Source organism: Rhinatrema bivittatum, chromosome 8 (genome assembly GCF_901001135.1).
Source record: "Rhinatrema bivittatum chromosome 8, aRhiBiv1.1, whole genome shotgun sequence".
NCBI classification, from domain to species: Eukaryota; Metazoa; Chordata; class Amphibia; order Gymnophiona; family Rhinatrematidae; genus Rhinatrema; species Rhinatrema bivittatum.
In genome coordinates, this window is record NC_042622.1 from 6,754,615 (window position 1) to 6,770,685 (window position 16,071).

A 16,071-nucleotide genomic window follows, 5' to 3' on the forward strand; every position below is an offset into this window, starting at 1 on the left:
ACCTCTTAAATCCCATTATACTATTCGCTTTGATCATGTCCTCAGGCAACAGATTCCACAGCTTAATAGTGTGCTGAGGGAAAAAGTACTTTCTACAGTTTTGAATCTGTTGGTTGTTAGGCTCATGGAATATTCCCTTGTTTTAGTATTTGAAAGGGAAAATAACCATCAAGTGCCCTTCCATCCCACTCATGATTTTATTAACTTTTCATGTCCCCTTCTTAGTCATCTCTTTTCCAAGCTTAAGAACCCTAGGCTTGCATAGCTTCTCATCATAGGAGATATGTTCTAGCCCCTTTATCATTTTTGTGGCTCTCCTCTGCACCTTTTCTAGTTCTGCTTTTTTGACATGTAGTGACCAGAATTGCATATGATATTCAAGGTGTGGTCGTACCATGGCTTGATACAGAAGCAATATGATATTTTCCATTTTATACTTCATTCCTTTTTGGACCATTCCTAATATTTTCTTTGCCCACTACCATGCACTGAGCTGAGGATTTCAATGTATTGTCCAGCATCATGTATCTGTAGTTGGGTCTACTTTTCCCCAATTTTCATCACTTTACTCTTTTCCACATTAAATTTCATCTGCCATTCAGTTGCCCAATCTCCTGGTCACAAGATCCTTCTGCAGGTCCTCACAATCAGATGTATTAAATTTGAATAATTTTATGTGGTTTGCATATTTGATAACCTCACTTGTTCCCTTTTCCAGATTATTTATGAATATAATCAACATAGGTCCTAGTACTAATCCTATGGTACTCCACTAACCATCTTTTCTCCGTTTCAAACATTTTTAATCCTACCCTGTTTCCAGACTTTTAAACCAATTACTAATCCACAATCGAAGACTGCCTCCTGTCCCATGATAGATATGGTTTACTAACCTTTTTCTCTTCCTCGTTGCCTCAAATCTCCTGCCTTTCCTGTCACCATGTTTTCAGATAATACTAATGCAACACAGTAGGTCTCTAATTTTCAAAGGGTTAATTTTACTTGTAAAGTTAATACATTACTTCTCACTTGGCTCCATTAAATATGCTGATATGGTTTTGTTCATCCTGATTCTTTGAAGTGGCACTATCTTCTACAGTGAATCTTGGCTACCTCAAAAAAGTTACTTCACATTAACTTTTCAATCTAGTGAAGGCAAATGTGTCAGCAGGAAAGTCACTGCAACAGGTTTTCTGGACCAGGGTCTTACAACAGTTCCATACGCAGTTAACACACACCCAATTCATAAAATAAACCACCACAATATTGAGCAGCAACTTCCTGATTTATTGAAACTGATTGCGCATATAATCTAAGCTAATCCTGTGACAAAAAGTAAATAGAATTGACAGGCCCGGGGCAGACAAGGGATCTCATGAGCTCCACTAGAAAAGGTAATCATTACCTGATCACATCTACAGAGAATCAGTACAACAGTCATATTCTCCAACTCACTTGTGATTACTAAAATCTTCTTCTTTCTCCCCTCAAATATTAAACACATCTCCAGTACAAACACAGGTTTATAATATAAAGTCAGTATAATATAGAATATTCCCAGTGAAAAATGTCAACAATTTCCAAGTGCTGTCTTTTGCAATTTTTTTTGTAGACAGGCTGAAAAAGTGTTGAAACAAATAAATATATATATTTATATAGATATAGATATGAAAGCATACACACAGCACTCTTTAATAAGAACAAACCCTAAAGAAGGCAAATGTTGGAAACACAACAAAAACTGAAAAACCCCATTAGGTATGGCTTTTGTAAGGTTTGCACATCACAGAATGAAATAAAACAACAGCTTTCATAATATTGCAAAAAATTCCAGTTTTTGCATTTTCATGAACAGTAATTTTTTTCTATTAAAAACAAAGGTGCGCAGAATAGGAAGCAGCAGGCTGCATATAAAGTCTCCAGAAAGAGGGATGGTAGGGGATAAACCTGGATCCTATCACATATGGCCATGGGTCACGATTTACAACTGTCTGTACCAGCAGCTCAGACCAAACAAAACTAAAAACAAATTTTAAAAGTGTGTTACTTGAAAGAAAAGCTCTTATGCAGATATTGTAAGGGAATTCCTTCATTGCTAAGCGCTTCTTTTTCAGGCTGGATGCGGAGACTGTCTTTAGCTGTTTCAGTGAAGCAGGCTAGCAGCAGAACTTTCCACGGGAATCTCCACACAGAAGGCAGGGGCCTTGTTTACTTTAGCAGCTCTCCATATACTAATCACAAGCTTAATCTGTTGCTGTGGATGCTTATGCTGTGAATTCTAGAACAGTGGGTTACACATTTTTAAATTGACATTTCCTGCTGTTTTGGGCAAATGGCCAAGATGATTGCAAGAATAAAAGTTATATTTTTGTTGAAAAATATCATTTTGAAAAAGTTAGAGACTGAGAAAGCCAAGTTGCTTACCTGTAACAGGTGTTCTGTCTGATCTGCTCTCTTGCAATCTAGACTGTGCAGAGTTTGCTTGCCATTGTGCTGGCACTATGATTAACTGGTCAAAGTGGAAGTCTGGCACCATCTTAGGCAGGAACGTGGGATGAGTGCATAGCATCACTTTATGATAAAATAAGCTGGATAAGTCTAAAAGGCCTGGAGCTCACTGAACAGTAGGAAAAAGGAGGTGATAATGTCCCATTTAGCTCTTGGGTGAGGCTTCACCTGGAGTATTGTATTCAATTCTGGAAACCACATCCCACAAAGGATAAGGAAGGATGGAAGCAGTTAAGAGAAAGCCAACCAAATGGGTCTGCAAGGGAAAGTCTTATGAAGGGAGGAGACTGGAGGAAGTAAATATGTATACCCTGTAGGAGAGGAGAGGAAAGACAAGACAGAGGAGATTTAATATAGACTTCAAAATACCTACACAAAGATCAAACCTTTCCCAATGGAAAGAAAGTTGTAAAACTAGACTCATGGTATGAAAGTCCAAGGGGGAGACACAGGAATAACGTCAGGAAATAATTCTTCACGGAAAGTGTGGTGGATGCATGGAACGCCCTACCAGAAGAGGTGGTGAAGACAAGAACAGTAATGGAATTCAAAAGGCATAAGACACAAAGAGGATCCTTAGTGGATAAAGAATGGAAATGAAGAAATGGGGTAACTTTTGTTACACCTAAGCTTAACACATTTCTGCATGGGAATGCCTGCACAGAGCAGTGATTACTACCCTTAACGGAAGGCAAGGGGGCTAAACTGCATGAAGTGGCCGTTATTACCCTAAGCAACTTGCAGGGCAAACTGGATGGACCATTTTGAGATTTATCTTTTGTCATTAACTATGTTACTATAACTCTACGTGCTACAGTGACTGTCACCAAAAATATGATCTTCCAGATCAGGTACACCTACCTACAAGAGGCCATAGGCTCAAAAGGAGACTTCATCAACTGAGTAAAGGCTAAAGAAGTTAGGGCCGTTCAGCTTGGAGAATAGGATAAGGAAGAGGATAGGATAGAGATCTACAAAATCATGACTAGAATAGAATGCGTAAATATAAATCGGTTATTTACACTTTCATGAAATACAAAGACATGGGGATACGCCATGAAGTTAATAAGTAGCACAGTCAAAACAAATTGGAGGAAATTCTCTCGCACTCGATGCACAATTAAGCTCTGGAATTCATTGCCGGAGGATATGATTAAGGCAGTTATCGAAGCTGAGTTAAAAAAAAAAAAAAGGTTTGGAAAAGTTCCTGGAGAAGTCAAACTATTAACCAAATAGACCTAAGAAATAGCCACTATTTATCACTCGTTGACAGTAGCATGGGATGTATTGACTGTTTGGGATCTTGCCAGGTATTTGTGACTTAGATTGGCCACAGATGGAAACAGTATACTGGGTTTGATGGACCCTCGGTCTGACCCAGTATGGCAAATTCTTATGGGTAAGAACAAGGGCCCATAACACAGCAGCAGCTTGACTGGAGGTTTCAACTGGAACACACTTTTCATATACCCTCTCAACTAAGGGCTGCACAGAGATTGTGCTTCCTTACTATATGGCGATGGAAAATGCAGTTGCACTAAGGTGTATACTGACAGTTTGTTTTGAATTTGGACTCTTACAGATGTAGAAGGTACACAGGCAATTGTGTGGGACAAGAAAAAGGGATCTAAGGCCTTGTCCTCATCAGATGGCAACACTCTTCCACTTTAATCCAATAAGACTGTATGCTGGATTCCTCTCTGGAAGCCAGGATTCGATGCATCTTGTCAGGGAGACTGAAGGAATTAATTACATCTTTCTCAATATCCAGGCAGTAAAACCTCAGCCTGTCTATAACAGGTAGATAATCTGGAATGTAGACTGGTATGCTATGTGCTCTGGATCCAGTCAACACCCCAACTCTTGAGTTTGATCAAATTGCTTTGTGGGACTTAGAGCTGCTACAAGAATGAGATCCGATATGCTGATGCTGGGGTGAGTGGATGGAGGAAAGCACTGTGAAATCTGCATGAATTAATTGCAGATGTGCAGAGCAATATCCTTTGATTGATCATTACTACTTTGACTCTCTCTGAAGAGATATTCTCTACTGCAAGGCACATCTGTGAGCCTTTCCTGCACATTTACTTTGAAGATAGAAGCTTGAAGCCATGCGTTGAGGGCACCTACTAACAAAGCAGAGGCTCTGTAGATGCTCTCCCCTCTCATCTCTTGGGTTCATCAGGTGGGCAATAAATTGCTTGTCTGAAAATAGCCCATCCCTCTTTCTGCAGGTTAAGAATATGCACAAAGGGTCAACACGCATGTTTTTATCTATAGAAAAAGTAGATTGGTTCAGAGCCAGGGTTAGGTCAGGTAGGCATACATTTTTATGAAGGGAAAAGCAGGCACAAATATTTGCGGATATGTTTTTCCTAGGCAATTTTCAAAGGGAAACTATGCTGAATTGCTCTTGCTTTCCCTCTGAAAATGAAGCAAAGCCCACACGTAAAAGTACCGTAGACTCTGCAGCTACGCAGGGTCCTGGGAGAACTGCCTCACAGACCAAAAACATACTCTTGGTTTTCTTGATGGCAATGTTTACAGAATTTCTTTGCCTTTCCAGAATCAAGTGCATATACTTGGGTATCTTCCTTTTCAGTTTTTTTATTTTCCCTGGAATTTGTTTAATATAATGAATAAGGAAAAACATCAGTGGGAAAGAGTCATTTTATTCCACTGATTTTTGTTTTTGTTCATTATAACTGAAATTCCAAGGAAAAAATGAAAAACTGAAATCGAAGGTCCCTACATATACTTAATCGTGAAGATCCGATAGGACACTATGCAGGACCTTAGCAAGACAATCTGAAATAACTTCTTCCACAAAAAGTCCAAGATCTGAGAGTCATGTCCCAGTGGTACCACAGTGAGCTTTTGACCTTAGTGTTTTCCATAGCAGATTCAACTACCACCAATTGGTGTAACAACTGGGGCATAGAGGATCCAGGATTAGATTGGACTCTATACTTCACATCTGCCTTCTTATTCACAGGAAATATAGAGAGTGTAGTGTCTCCCACACTTATTATTGTATATCCTGGAGTTGGAGAGGCACTGCCACCTATTCCTAAGGGGAATCCAGGCCTTGAGGAAGCCAAATAAGGGATGCCCTTAGCTCATCCTCCACCTCTGAATTAAAGGTAAGAGTTGGAGCCATTCTCTGCACAAAAGCTGGAAAGGAGAATCTTCAGGGAGAGAAACCCTTCCAGCCTAAGGAGAACAGGACTCTGATAGATCAGGAGAATAATACTTTTCAGATACAGAGTCTCCAGATCTATGAGCAAACCCAAAGGACTGCTCAGACTCAGAATCTGAAACTAGAAATGGAGCAGAGATCTGGGTAATACGATGCCTAAATGAAGGTGCCTATGACATAGGGACATATTTGAGGCCTGATATAGTGTACAAACACTGAATGTACACTAAGTGTCCCATGTGTAGCTACAGGTGTTTAGAATGTGTTAATTTCTATTTGTTTTTGTTGATATATGGATTTTATTTTGCGCTCTGGGATGTTTTAGTATGATCACTGTCCTGTTATTTTATAAAAATAAAATTTTTAAAAATATTAAATTACAACTTATCCACTCCCACCCTTTTGAATCTAAGTCCATTGCCATATTGAACCTGTGCATCACATTTATATATAAAATATATATCTGGCATGAACTAAAATGTAAAAACTGAAAAGGCAGTTTAGCTCTTTAAGGAGGATCAAAGTAACAGACAAAATTTTGTTGAAAAATCATTTCCATTACTTAAAAGACATTCGATTTCAAAGGAGAATCAGATCTCCATAGCCAGTCTGGGGGGAAAACCTGATGACAATAGATCTTTATGTCCTATGTCTTTAAAATTTAATAAAATTCTCCATTTCAAAAAAGAAAATTCTTTAAAATCCTCAAACTTGCTTCCCTTGTGTGAGGAATGGCACCCTGGAGAAATGTGCACACCTGCTTAACACACAGATTTCTATTACAGCAGATAATGACTAAACATGGCAAAAGGCAAGCACAGAGTCTGTGCAGGTTCCTCTATGTGCAGTAACTTATAAAGTTGTACAGGCAGCAGCCCAAAGAAACCAGCAGCATTTTAACATCTATCACATGAAACAAACTTTAGAAGCAACAGACAGACCCCCAATGTGGTTTTCATTCCAATTCTGCACACCTCTGTTCAAATAAACAAAGCACTTAAAGTATACATCACATATTAAAATGATTCATTTGGTATATATATTTAGTGTACATTAGTAATACAGAAGCATGTGCTATATTATAACTAACATTATAACAAGTTAGCTTTAATTAATTTTTTTTAGACTAGCACAGACGTGGCACTGTTAAAAAAGGATTGTACAAAAGCCATGTGGCTTATTGTCCACAAAAAAGAAATAAAAAGAAATAAGCCATATAAAATGTTTTCAAATAAACAATAAGGCCCAGCACCCCAAAATCTGCATTACAAAATCAAGTTCATCCAAAAGGGGAAAGGTAAGAGTGAGCCACTGAAAGCAGCTAGGCTCTGCTGTGCTCAGCACACACCTGTGGACAGGGCCGGATGGAATGTTTTATAAACTGAAAAGATTTTACATTCAAAGAGATAGAAGGCCAAGCTCTCGGGGTTGTCTGTAAAGCACTGTATGTATTTGTCTACAAGCAACAGGTGATGGCTGGAGCTACTGGGAGAAAAAAAATCCTCCACTCTACTATTTACAAAGTGAAATGTCAGGGAAAATCCTGCATGCCCTCATCTGAAGGGACAAAGGCAGCCAGGTTTATGAAAATGCAGCCACCTCGTTTGTAATCAATGCACAGCACGCACCGATGACCGATTGTGTTCTGCGCTTAATAAAAAGTATAAATTTCATTCTGAAAATTCTTTAAATACAGTAATTAGGGTATAACAACCTGAAATGCAAAACCCCCCCAAAATACACTTTTTTTAAATAGGTTTCATTATAACAAGTTCCTTTCTAGCGCAAGTCTTAAATAAATTTTGTAAATTTTGGTTACCCATTTTGGTTGGCTGAATCATGAACCACATTTTAAAGTATCTACAATGTTTAAAAGTCAATGCATGAAGAGAAACCCAGCAACAGTTTATACTTCTGATCAGGCTGATTTGGGGATGATCTGGCAGATCCTGGAGATACTCGGGAAGCAGCTCTTGCTAACAATCTTTTCAAATCCCTCACACTATTAACTTCTACTGCAAACTATGGATTCAGTACAGGCAGTCTCACATTTGTATATATCTGGCCAGCAAGCCAATGAGGAAACATTAAATATCTGGAAAATCTTTACCATCTTTAAAGATCAAAATAATTCCCCAGTTGAGGGCTCCTAGTGACTGAGATCAATCCTGCAAGATTAGATTGTGAGAGACCATTTCTTGTAAGAGAATGTGCAGCGAGGTATAAAGATACCTGGGAAAATGAATTATATGAGTCAACCATAAAGCCTATTCAGTAAACCCATGACATTATTCTCTAACCGATCACCCTTTTGCAAAGCAGAGCAAGGGATAGCGAAAGCTACAGTTCTGCATAGTAGTCTGTTACCTGGTCACTAACACCTTGATGGGTTGAAATCTGTCAGATTTACGTCACTATTCTTCCAAATGTTCTAGAAGTAATTAGCTGTGTTCCTACCCTCCCTCTAATGGAACAGGATTTTGTGTTAAAAATTAAAAAGTAATTTTGTTTGTCAGATTCCTTTCCTACCTCATTATGACAGGTCTTATGAACTGCTTCATTAAAGCCTTCCCACAAACAATGTAATGGGAAATGCCCAGGAAGATACGTTTGGGTGGCTTGTTTACGATAGCTCTTTCACTTCTACCCAGATCTTTAGAAATACACATTTCTTAACTAGCTCTTCCTATATACACTCACTGACCAAGTCTGGGCTGCTCGTCATCACAAGATGACCCAAAAAGACTTCAGAGCTCTAATTCCTACAGGAAACACCTGGCTGGGATCCTCCTCTAACTTCATGTCTTATTAATATTTCTTTTTGCTAAACTGACCTTCTGTATACCAAGATGGCAAGCAGGGGGAAAAATGAAAGTAACACTCACATAAAGTCAACTATTCAGATATGTGCATCACTGACTTACCGGTCCATTCTCTCTCATGTACATCCACTCGCTTCATACAATCAGCACCTATGAAAACCGGTTAAAAAACTGACAAGGCAACACTGGCCCCCAAGTTCTTTTGTGAATCTCACCATCCAACCTCAAATTCAAGGATGGATCACTTAATTTAAAGGAGCACAGCAAGCAGTAGCTTGGTTTTGCCGGTTGTCTGTGAGCGCAAAAAATAGGCTGGTTAAAAACATTATCTAGACAGAAGTACATTCTTGGAAAAAAAATATGGTCATTTGCAGGGGAAGCTTCCAAACCAAGCTCCCCAGGCTTGTTACATTACAAAGTGCCAGCATGGCAGTCCAGTATCGGCGGGAATAATCCATTCCACCTCCCTCTTGGTATGAAATTCTGGCCACAGAAATCAATTCTAGAATAAAGACCAGCACGTGACACATCCTGTCTCTCCTCATCGCAGGAAGGTAGAACAGAGACGGCAGAGGAGGGAGAAAAGCCATTCAGGAAACTCCTGAGCACTTTCTGCTCACTACCACCTCACATTTGCTTCAAAACCCCCCCAAATTATTTTACTGTTTTGCACATGAACAAGGCTACTTTGTTTCTGGTTGCTTTTCATTCCCACTCTCTCCAGCCCCTCCAGGTACCTATGAAATCCAAGTAAAATCCTTATCATTGTCCCCAGAGTTCTCTTGCTCCTGTGGAGAATCGTCGTCTTCCTCTTCCTCCTTGTCATCCTCTAAGATAACATCATCTTGACAGATTTCTACATCATCCTTCCACTTTATGTCATCGTCGTCGTCCTCCCCCAAATCCTCGTCCCCGTCCACTTTCATGTCGTCTGGATCCTCCATGTAATGGCCCTCTCCTGGATATATTTCGTCCGGGGAGCCCTCTCCGCCATTCTGATCCATGTGGCCAGGCATGCCTCCGCCAGAGCAGTCGGCACACACCCCGTGCCGGCGGGAGCCGTGCTTGATTCCCACGCTGGCTGCAGACATGAACACTCTGTTGCACACTTTGCACACATACTTTTTATCTTTGCTGTGGACCTACGAAATTTAAAAATACAAAATGCATCTTAGTTAAACATGAGATCCAATGTCAGTTTCATTTCTTAAACTATTCATAAGACGCATCATACAGCATTATAAGGTCATAACATCTGTGCACACAACATTGTAAAATCAAGCACCCATAACAATGAACATCTGAAAATAAAAATAGTGGACAGAGAGAAGGCCATCAAATATCTACAACAGTAGCATCGCAGCTTCATTCTAAGCTGGCTGCACCTCTCCTTGTCAGTGCAAATAGGGGGAGAAAATATCATGATACAAGTCCATTTGCTCTTCAAGAGCATAAATCAGCCTCTCAAGAATAGCATTCCCAGCAAGAAACTGATGGAGTGTTTTCACATATGTGCAATAGTCAGGCAGGTAGCAGTTGAGAGACAATTTCTGCCTGCCATGCATACAGGATATGTTAAGACCATAAGCCCAAAAGACAGACTACCATTACAGCATCCATCACTTGAGACCAAAAAAGCTGTACATATTCACAGCTCTACCACATGTGCAGATAAGGATCTCCGTTAGCTTTTTTTTTAATGCTGGAAAACAAAATAAATAAATAAAAGGACAGGGCAGGATGCCTCTCCATTCTAAGGCATGCTAATGCCAGAACTCATGGGAACTTGCCAGGTTCTTATGGCCTGGATTGGCCTCTGTTGGTAACAGGATGCTGGGCTTGATGGACCCTTGGTCTGACCCAGTATGGCATTTTCTTATGTCATTGCAATTCTGACCAGCAGCATCCTCTAGTATTGTAGTACTGAGACCCTCACACATAGCTCTGCCCTGCAGCCACCTCCTGCTATTCCAGTACTGAGACCCTCACACACAGCTCTGCCCTGCAGCACCTCCTGCTATTCCAGTACTGAGACCCTCACGCACAGCTCTGCCCTGCAGCACCTCCTGCTATTCCAGTACTGAGACCCTCACACACAGCTCTGCCCTGCAGCACCTCCTGCTATTCCAGTACTGAGACCCTCACACACAGCTCTGCCCTGCAGCACCTCCTGCTATTCCAGTACTGAGACCCTCACACACAGCTCTGCCCTGCACCTCCTGCTATTCCAGTACTGAGATCCTCACACACAGCTCTGCCCTGCACCTCCTGCTATTCCAGCACTGAGACCCTCACACACAGCTCTGTCCTGCAGCACCTCCTGCTATTCCAGTACTGAGACCCTCACACACAGCTCTGCCCTGCAGCACCTCCTGCTATTCCAGTACTGAGACCCTCACACACAGCTCTGCCCTGCAGCACCTCCTGCTATTCCAGTACTGAGACCCTCACACACAGCTCTGTCCTGCAGCACCTCCTGCTATTCCAGTACTGAGACCCTCACACACAGCTCTGCCCTGCAGCACCTCCTGCTATTCCAGTACTGAGACCCTCACACCCAGCTCTGCCCTGCAGCACCTCCTGCTATTCCAGTACTGAGACCCTCACACACAGCTCTGCCCTGCAGCACCTCCTGCTATTCTAGTACTGAGACCCTCACACACAGCTCTGCCCTGCAGCACCTTCTGCTATTCCAGTACTGAGACCCTCACACGCAGCTCTGCCCTGCACCTCCTGCTATTCCAGTACTGAGACCCTCACACACAGCTCTGCCCTGCAGCACCTCCTGCTATTCCAGTACTGAGACCCTCACACACAGCTCTGCCCTGCAGCACCTCCTGCTATTCCAGTACTGAGACCCTCACACACAGCTCTGCCCTGCAGCACCTCTGCTATTCCAGTACTGAGACCCTCATACACAGCTCTGCCCTGCACCTCCTGCTATTCCAGTACTGAGACCCTCACACACAGCTCTGCCCTGCAGCGCCTCCTGCTATTCCAGTACTGAGACCCTCACACACAGCTCTGCCCTGCAGCGCCTCCTGCTATTCCAGTACTGAGACCCTCACACACAGCTCTGCCCTGCAGCACCTCTGCTATTCCAGTACTGAGACCCTCACACACAGCTCTGCCCTGCACCTCCTGCTATTCCAGTACTGAGACCCTCACACACAGCTCTGCCCTGCAGCACCTCCTGCTATTCCAGTACTGAGACCCTCGCACATAGCTCTGCCCTGCAGCGCCTCCTGCTATTCCAGTACTGAGACCCTCACACACAGCTCTGCCCTGCACCCCCTGCTATTCCAGTACTGAGACCCTCACACACAGCTCTGCCCTGCAGCACCTCCTGCTATTCCAGTACTGAGACCCTCACACACAGCTCTGCCCTGCAGCACCTCCTGCTATTCCAGTACTGAGACCCTCGCACATAGCTCTGCCCTGCAGTGCCTCCTGCTATTCCTGTACTGAGACCCTCATGCACAGCTCTGCCCTGCAGCGCCTCCTGCTATTCCAGTACTGAGACCCTCATGCACAGCTCTGCCCTGCAGCACCTCCTGCTATTCCAGCACTGAGACCCTCACGCTCAGCTCTGCCCTGCAGCACCTCCTGCTATTCCTGTACTGAGACCCTCACACACAGCTCTGCTCTGCAGCACCCCCTGCTATTCCAGTACTGAGACCCTCACACACAGCTCTGCCCTGCAGCACCTCCTGCTATTCCAGTACTGAGACCCCCACACGCAGCTCTGCCCTGCAGCACCTCCTGCTATTCCAGTACTGAGACCCACACACGCAGCTCTGCCCCTGCAGCACCTCCTGCCATTCCAGTTCTGAGACCCTCACATGCAGCTCTGCCCTGCAGCATCTCCTGCTATTCCAGTACTGAGACCCTCACACACAGCTCTGCCCTGCAGCACCTCCTGCTATTCCAGTACTGAGACCCTCACATGCAGCTCTGCCCTGCAGCACCTCCTGCTATTCTAGTAATGAGACCCTCACACAGCTCTGCCAATCCACCTCATGCCTGCTATTCCAATACTCAGACCAGACCCCCCAGTCTTCTCAGATTCCATGAAGGGCCCCTCCAAGGAGTTACGGCAGACCATGGGACATATAAGCAGTAGCATCTAGGGCAGCACATTGGTTTTCATCTTCTCGCCACCCTTCAATTCTGGTTTGTCAGAGGAGAAGCACAGTAGCTGTACAGTACTTCAGACCATGTCCGCCTGCTGCTGGGCCCCTGGTGTTGCATGCACTACTACCTTAAGCACATTAACCACTGTACTGCTCTTCCTCCTACTAGCAAGACCAGACCAAGGCAGGGTGAGGAAGGCCACAGAGGGAAGAAAGTGGATGACTGACATGCTGCCCCAAATGCTCTCACCACTGCCTCATGCCCCAGTGAGAAGAGAGACACTGGCTCCAGGCAGAAGTGAAGAAAGCAGAGTTCCTTACCTGTAACAGGTATTCTCCAAGGATAGCAGGATGTTAGACCTCACACATGGTTGCCGACAGATTGAGCCCTGACACAGAAAGCTTATGTCAAAGTTTCTAGAACTTTGACTTGGCACACTGACCCACATATGTCTGTCATCCACTTTGACTTCCCCCCCAAGTCAAAGTTCAAGAAATATATACCCAACTCCACAGGGTGGTGGGCAGGTTTCGTGATGACTAACATCCTGCTATCCTAGGAGAACAGTTGTTATAGGTAAGCGATTCTGCTTTCTCCTAGGACAATCAGGATGTTAGTCCTCACATATGGGTGAATTCCTAGCTATAGGCTGCTCCCCAACACAAGAGGACCAACAGACGCCCAATCAGGTGCCAACGGGCACAACAGTGCTGCTGGTAACAGGGGGGGGGGGGGGGGGGGTAAGACAGCCTGAAACCAAATGGGCCCTAGGCAGGGAAAGTTGGATTCTACACCTCAAAAGAGGTTCCAAAAGGACAGACTGGATGAACTTCACTGTCGTGTTGTCCATTCCTATCCAGACAACAGTAAGAGAACTCCACGTCGCAGCCTTGCAGATCTCCATGGCAACTGCTTGCAAGTGGGCCACCAACGCAGCCATGGCTCTCACAGAATGAGCCTTGACCTGACCCCCAAGATGCAGTCCCTCATAAGAACAAGCCATACTGGGTCAGACCAAGGGTCCATCAAGCCCAGCATCCTGTTTCCAACAGAGGCCAATCCAGGCCATAAGAAGCTGGCAAGTACCCAAACACTAAGTCTATTCCATGTTACTGTTGCTAGTAATAGCAGTGGACATTTTCTAAGTCAACTTAATTAATAGCAGGTAATGGACTTCTCCTCCAAGAACTTATCCAATCCTTTTTTAAGCACAGCTATACTAACTGCACTAACCACATCCTCTGGCAACAAATTCCAGAGTTTATTTGTGCGTTGAGTGAAAAAGAGCTTTCTCTGATTAGTCTTAAATGTGCCCCACGCTAACTTCATGGAGTGCCCCCTAGTCCTTCTATTATCCGAAAGAGTAAATAACCGATTCACATTTACCAGTTCTAGACCTCTCATGATTTTAAACACCTCTATTATATCCCCCCTCAGCCGTCTCTTCTCCAAGCTGAAAAGTCCTAACCTCTTTAGTCTTTCCTCATAGGGTAGCTATTCCATTCCCCTTATCATTTTGGTAGCCCTTCTCTGTACCTTCTCCATTGCAATTATATCTTTTATGAGTTACTGCAACCAGAATTGTACACAGTATTCAAGGTGCGGTCTCACCATGGAGCGATACAGAGGCATTATGACATTTTCCGTTTTATTCACCATTCCCTTCCTAATAATTCCTAACATTCTGTTTGCTTTTTTGACTGCCACAGCACACTGAACCGACGATTTCAATGTGTTATCCACTATGACGCCTAGATCTCTTTCCTGAGTGGTAGCTCCTAATATGGAACCTAACATCGTGTAACTATAGCATGGGTTATTTTTCCCTATATGCATCACCTTGCACTTATCCACATTAAATTTCATCTGTCATTTGGATGCCCAATTTTCCAGTCTCACAAGGTCTCCCTGCAATTTATCACAATCAGATTGTGGTTTAACTACTCTGAATAATTTTGTATCATCTGCAAATTTGATTACCTCACTTGTTGTATTCCTTTCCAAATCATTTATAAATATATTGAAAAGCAAGGGTCCCAGTATAGATCCCTGAGGCACTCCACTGCCCACTCCCCCTCTCCACTGAGAAAATTGTCCATTTAATCCTACTGTTTCCTGTCTTTAACCAATTTTTAATCCACGAAAGGACATCACTACTATCCCATGACTTTTTACTTTTCCTAGAGGCCTCTCATGAGGAACTTTGTCAAATACCTTCTGAAAATCCAAATACACTACATCTACCGGTTCACCTTTTATCCACATGTTTATTAAACCCTTCAAAAAAGTGAAGCAGATTTGTAAGGCAAGACTTGCCTTGGGTAAAACCATGCTGACACTGTTCCATTAAACCATGTCTTTCTATATGTTCTGTGATTTTGATCTTTAGAATACTTTCCACTATTTGTTCTGGCACTGAAGTCAGGCTAACTGGTCTGTAGTTTCCCGGATCGCCTCTGGAGCCCTTTTTAAATATTGGGGTTATATTAGCCATCCTCCAGTCTTCAGGTACAATGGATTATTTTAATGATATGTTACAAATTTTTACTAATAGATCTGAAATTTCATTTTTGAGTTCCTTCAGAACCCTGAGGTGTATACAATCCAGTCCAGGTGATTTACTACTCTTCGTTTGTCAATCAGGCCTACCACATCTTCCAGGTTCACTGTGATTTGGTTCAGTCCATCTGAATCATTACCCATGAAAACCTTCTCCAGTATGGGTATCTCCCCAACATCCTCTTCAGTAAACACCAAAGTAAAGAAATCGTTTAATCTTTCTGCAATGGCCTTATCTTCTCTAAGTGTCCCTTTAACCCCTCGATCATCTAACGGTCCAACTGACTCCACCACAGGCTTTCTGCTTTGGACATATTTTAAAAAGTTTTTGCCTCTAGGGTCAACGTCTTTTCAAATTCTCTCTTAGCCTGTCTTATTGTCTTACATTTAACTTGCCAATGCTTATGCTTTATCCTATTTTCTTCAGATGGATCCTTCTTCCAATTTTTTAAAGAAGATCTTTTGGCTAAAATAGCTTCTTTCACCTCCCCCTTTAACCATGCCAATAATTGTTTTGCCTTCCTTCCACCTTTCTTAACGTGTGGAATACATCTGGACTATGCTTCTAGGATGGTACTTCAATGAGTTGAAGATGAACTCTAGCGAACACCTGGATGGTCAAGCAAATGGACCTAACGGCCCCTGCTTGAGATGTGCTCTTGATTGTCAAGATAGGGAAAAATATGCACCCTCACGGCCAGGCATTTTGTGAAAACGTGTGGAGTTGACACTAGCCCGAACACCACCCAGTACTGGAAGTGCTGTTTTCCCCACCACAAAATCGGAGATACTTCCTGTGACTGGGGAAGATTTCAATGTGAGTATGTGTCCTTTAGATTGAGGAAGCAT

At 43.0% G+C, this 16,071-nt stretch overlaps 1 protein-coding gene across 7 annotated transcripts in view; it reads right to left on the reverse strand.

The window, feature by feature from the left end:
* Positions 1-1,266: 1,266 nt before the first annotated feature.
* The window catches only part of ZBTB46 (zinc finger and BTB domain containing 46), a 319,443-nt gene continuing 304,638 nt past the window's right edge, over positions 1,267-16,071 (reverse strand). For 5 of the 7 annotated variants that reach the window (XM_029614421.1, XM_029614417.1, XM_029614420.1 and 2 more), the window contains one exon: positions 9,267-9,671. In XM_029614421.1, coding sequence (XP_029470281.1) covers positions 9,267-9,671 — 405 coding nt within the window. Of the gene's footprint in view, positions 9,672-16,071 lie in introns of all 7 variants that reach the window. The other 2 variants (XM_029614419.1, XM_029614418.1) reach the window with 1 other exon arrangement.